At 30.9% G+C, this 5001-nt stretch overlaps 1 protein-coding gene across 1 annotated transcript; it reads left to right on the plus strand.

Moving 5' to 3' along the window:
• The first annotated feature begins 2267 nt into the window (after window positions 1–2267).
• On the plus strand, window positions 2268–3110 carry LOC132936898 (PR domain zinc finger protein 5-like). Its single transcript, XM_061003704.1, has one exon. It carries the CDS (start codon window positions 2268–2270, stop codon window positions 3108–3110), a length of 843 nt encoding a protein of 280 aa, XP_060859687.1.
• Window positions 3111–5001: the final 1891 nt, after the last annotated feature.

Here is a 5001-nt window from a genome sequence, read left to right on the forward strand (position 1 = left end):
CTTGGCTCGTCAGAATTTATATCCGATTTCTATTTTAATAGGTACAAAGTCATATGAGGACTTGGTTATGTTTGATTTTTTAGACATTTTTAATTTTACAGTTTATGAAATTCAAACGTATTCACCATTTCATTAAAACCAGTAAATCTATAGTGTAATTGTACCAAGTATTGAAATTTAGCAAGTTGTCTCACATAGTCTATAAAATGTTAACCGGGTTATAGACCCGTCATATAACAACAAACAGCATTATCATTATTTTACTAATATAATATTCGACATTTTGACATTTCATTATTTCAAACGAGTGTGCCTTAAATATATAGTAATGTTCCACCGTATAAACAACATAATATAGATACATAAAACAACTACGTCAAGTTGATACTAGATAATATAGCAGCTATATCGTGTGAAGTACTCACCATATTATGATATTTTTAAAATATATTATTATAGGTACTATAATTTATTAATATTATTTTAAGTATTGGCCCCGTTGAGGCGTGGGGCACTGGGGCAATGAACCGTGGTTTCTATGACACTGACGACATAGAGTCTATGCGTCAAAATAATATATAACGTAATTGAAGTAGGTTTATACAATACTAAAATATTCTGTAACAAGGCCGGGATTTGAACTATTTCAGTCGCGGGCGACGTGTGTGCCCGAGCCGCAGATAAGGGCCGCATTTCACCCAAGACTGAAATTGCCTTCCCGCACGAGCCATACATACTATTTCTTGTCACGTCTCTGCGTTCATCGATCATGGCAAAGGTAATGCACTATGCACTATACACAATGCTGGGATTTATGCAACAACAAGACTATTCTACAAAAACAATTTCATGAAAGAAAATTGTAAAATTTGTGGTATAGATTTCAGTGTTGCCCCAACAACTTATTCGAAAGGAGGTAACAAATATATACATTTTTCCTGGATTTCTGATTATGAAGGTTTATGCTTGCGCTACATTCTAGAACATTTTGAATAAATTGGTTACACTCGGGTACTCATTCCACATCGTCATACTATAAATACTACTATACTATACTAATACATCGTCGCCAAAATCTATTATATTCAAATACCAACACAAACTAATTCAACAATAGGATCAATTGTCAACACACCAATTTTAACGCCAAAAATTCGATCACTGTTAGATAGTACACTCAATATGCCAGAATCTTCATCTACGTTTGAATATAATTTAGTTTAGTGTTAGTGGGCATTAACAGTATTTTGTGACACTTTGAGAACGATTCGACCGTTTAATATGCGTGTAACACCAAAAAACTAATTCTTGCCACCGCATTTAAAAATATAAATATGTTGTCAAATTCGTAGAAATTTTTGTTAATGCCCACTAACACTGGTTAAGGTAATAACAATTGTGAATTTAAATATTTTAAGTACGTATTAGGAAATAAAAAATTTCTACGAATTTTTTCAAAGGGGGGAGTATTGGCTACATATTTATATTTTTAAATGCGGTGGCAAGAATTAGTTTTTTGGTGTTACACGCCTATTAAACGGTCGAATCGTTCGAGGGATAAAATATATAGTGGGATGTAATATGTAGTGGTTTTATACTTACTGTGGTATTATATCCCACTACATATTGTATCCCACAATATATTTTATACCACCGTACATATAATTCCACAGTAAGTATAATACCATCACATATCATATCCCACTATATACTTTATCCCTCTTCTAATTAAATACCACCGTAAGTATAATACCATCATAGTTTTTATCCCTCTGTAAATATAATACCACAGAAAGTATAAAACCACTATATTTATATTTTTAAATTTGGTTTTAGTAACCATTAATTTTGAACCATAGTAACAAGTCACTGTCGACAAAAATACTTTATCATTATTATAATTCCTAACACAGGATTTTTTTTAAATAATTAATTAATTTTATTTTTTTAATAATTTACAATATAGTATATTTTCATTTTATTAAAATGACACTAGTTAATCAAAAAGCCAAAATTCTATGCACTGTAGATGACATTTGCGTACGAGAAAATTTGGATCCAATTCTCGGCTTTGCTACACATAAATCAGGCGTAATGCCAGTATGCATTTCCTCCAGGACGGACAAGAATCTATTACAATTCCAAAGACAGAAATAGGTATATAGAATCTCTTGGATCTCTTTCGCCGTTTGAATATCAGAAATCTTATAGATACCCAAGAGACGAAGATTTCGGCGTCAAAGTAGTAAGCTAAGAAAACCATTTACATGAACAACCTTATAACAGAATTATACGGTTCAATGGCACCTGTTACTGATGATTTTTTTTCTGATGGAATAAGAGATTATTCAGTCGTGAAATCCTTACAAACAGGCGAAACAAAACTGTGGCTCGGCCCTGCCGCATTCTTAAATCACGACTGCGAAGCAAATACAGATATTTTTTCATTAGGAAGTACCAGTGCAATAGTAAAAGCCAATAAAAAAATCAAACGCGGAGAAGAAATAACAGTATCTTACGGCCCACATTATTTCGGAGAAGATAACAAAGACTGTATGTGTCATTCATGTGAATATAAAGGTATTGGACATTTTCAAGTGAATGAACAAGGTGCCGGTTGCCTAATGACAAATTCAAACTCCAGTGAAGAACACTGCCCCGAAGATGAGACGCCCAGAGACGATGTTTTTACTTGCAATATGTGCGGAAAAATGTTTTTATTCAAATGTTGGTTATCGAGACACATTGCTTCCCATATGATACCCATTTACACATGTGAAAAATGCGACAAGGTATTCAACAGGCGAGATATCCTTAAGAGACACATACGAACTGTTCATGATAAAGTGAAGCATGTCTGTGATATATGTGGTTCTAAATTTAGCACTATTCATGCCAAAACCAGACACATCAATACAAATCATAGCGTAGAAGATAACACTGTACATTGTACAAAATGTAATTCGACGTTTACTAGCAAACAATATCTGAAATACCACGATAACTTAGTGCACACTCACACAAAACCGTATACGTGTAAATTATGCAATCAAGGATTTTCAACACCTTATTTACTACACATTCATAAAAAATCACATGAAAAAAGATGATATGACAAAATAACGATGGATCAGTAAGAAATTATTTGTTTCGAGTGTTGTTTTATTTAAAATTGTAAGTATTTTTTTTTTTTTTTATAAATAATATTATAATATACGTAAATTATTTTCATGTTATAGATAAGAAAATGAAAAAAAAAAAATTCAAAAAGTGAAAAGAGCGTTACGACGATAATATTTTACAAATGCAGTGTAAATTGTTTCAGTTTATGGATTGGAAAATTCTAAAAAAAAAGTAGTATATTTTATGTAAAACCTAGCAGTAAATCTCAAGTGATCTGTGGTGTTAAAATTATATATTAAGCTCCTTACAGTATTAAGCTCCTTACAGTATAAGATCCCAAATCTTTAACAACATGGATCATTTGACCACCCTTACGTAATTAGATAGGATGGCTGGGGTAAGGGTGGCAGCATCGAACGAAGGTACACCGTGAAGATGGTGATGCTGCTTAAGCAAAAGGGTAAGGATCAGTGGCGTTGCTACTGATTCAATCCACTTGCGACCAAGATACCTTCTATATTATAACAAAAATCATAGGTCCACAGTGGAGGGATTAGGAGGGGGATTTTCAGAGTTAATCAAAAAATAATGGACTAAAACAATCGGGATCTCCTTTACAATATTAACAACTATATTTTCTATGAGTTGTATAAATAACAGCTAATGTTTATAGAAATTATAGCAATAATATAGTATTGTATAGTTTATATAGATTTCATTAACTAATAAATTATAATGAAAATAATAAGAAATTATAAACGGTCGAATCGATCTTAAAGTGTCACAAAATACTGCTAAATCTTAAACAAAATAGTCTAGTCAAAACAATGTGTTTAATTTCTGTACTTATAAACTACTAGGAATTTAAATTTAAATTTAATAGTTTATATTCTAGGTATGTAACTATTTATTATTACATATACAGGTATACACATTTTCTGTTTATTGATTTATTATAATAATTAGGCTCGTTAATACAATCTCTGGGTGGGTTTGGAGGTGATCTGGATAATATTATGTTCATTCATAGTTCAACTGTGAACACGAACACAAAAATGAACAATTCTAATATAGACGTTTTAAAAATGCTATCTAATATGCCCCTCATAGATGAAGGAATAAAAGCAGATATATGTATGGATAAAATACTGGAAGTGGGCAAAACAATAGCTCCAAAATAATGTTACATCTACCAAAAAACATCGATAAAAATGAGGTTTTGTACATTGTTCAGATTAAATATTAACTGTTATTATTTATGTGGATCAACAATTTATATTTTAAATGTATATAGTGTTTGAAAACGTACAATGGAGTTACGGGTTAGGGAAAATTGAAAATGTGTTTATAGACAGGTATCTCAACTCGACATTGCTATGTCCAATCCAATAATGTAAGTTATAAGTTATTGTGTATTGAATATGAAAGCACAGTAAAAAAAGAATTTATAGACTATATTATCATATTAATATAGTATCTACTTAATTAATTTAATATTGAACAAGAACTAACCGTACCTACATAGCAATATTATAATAATTTATTATGCAAGTTTGAATTCATTAGAACAATTCCGTAACTGATGTTGTTCCTAAACCTATCGACATCCATCTGCATAACTGTAAGTTGAAAACGTGAATATTATTTAAAACTTGTTATAGTATAATATTTATCTATAAATTAATTTTCTTTAGCATTCCGCAAGAAAGAACGTTGCCGTATACCAGTGGCGTGGCGAACTTCATTAACTTATGAGGCACAATAATTTATATTAGTAATTATAAATACTTATATATAAATAATTACTTATTTACATAAATGGTATCTGAGAATGATTGGCTCTCAGTCTTACTGTCTTAGTATGTACTTAATAAATTA

This window comes from Metopolophium dirhodum, chromosome 1 (assembly GCF_019925205.1).
Source record: "Metopolophium dirhodum isolate CAU chromosome 1, ASM1992520v1, whole genome shotgun sequence".
In the NCBI taxonomy this organism is placed as follows: Eukaryota; Metazoa; Arthropoda; class Insecta; order Hemiptera; family Aphididae; genus Metopolophium; species Metopolophium dirhodum.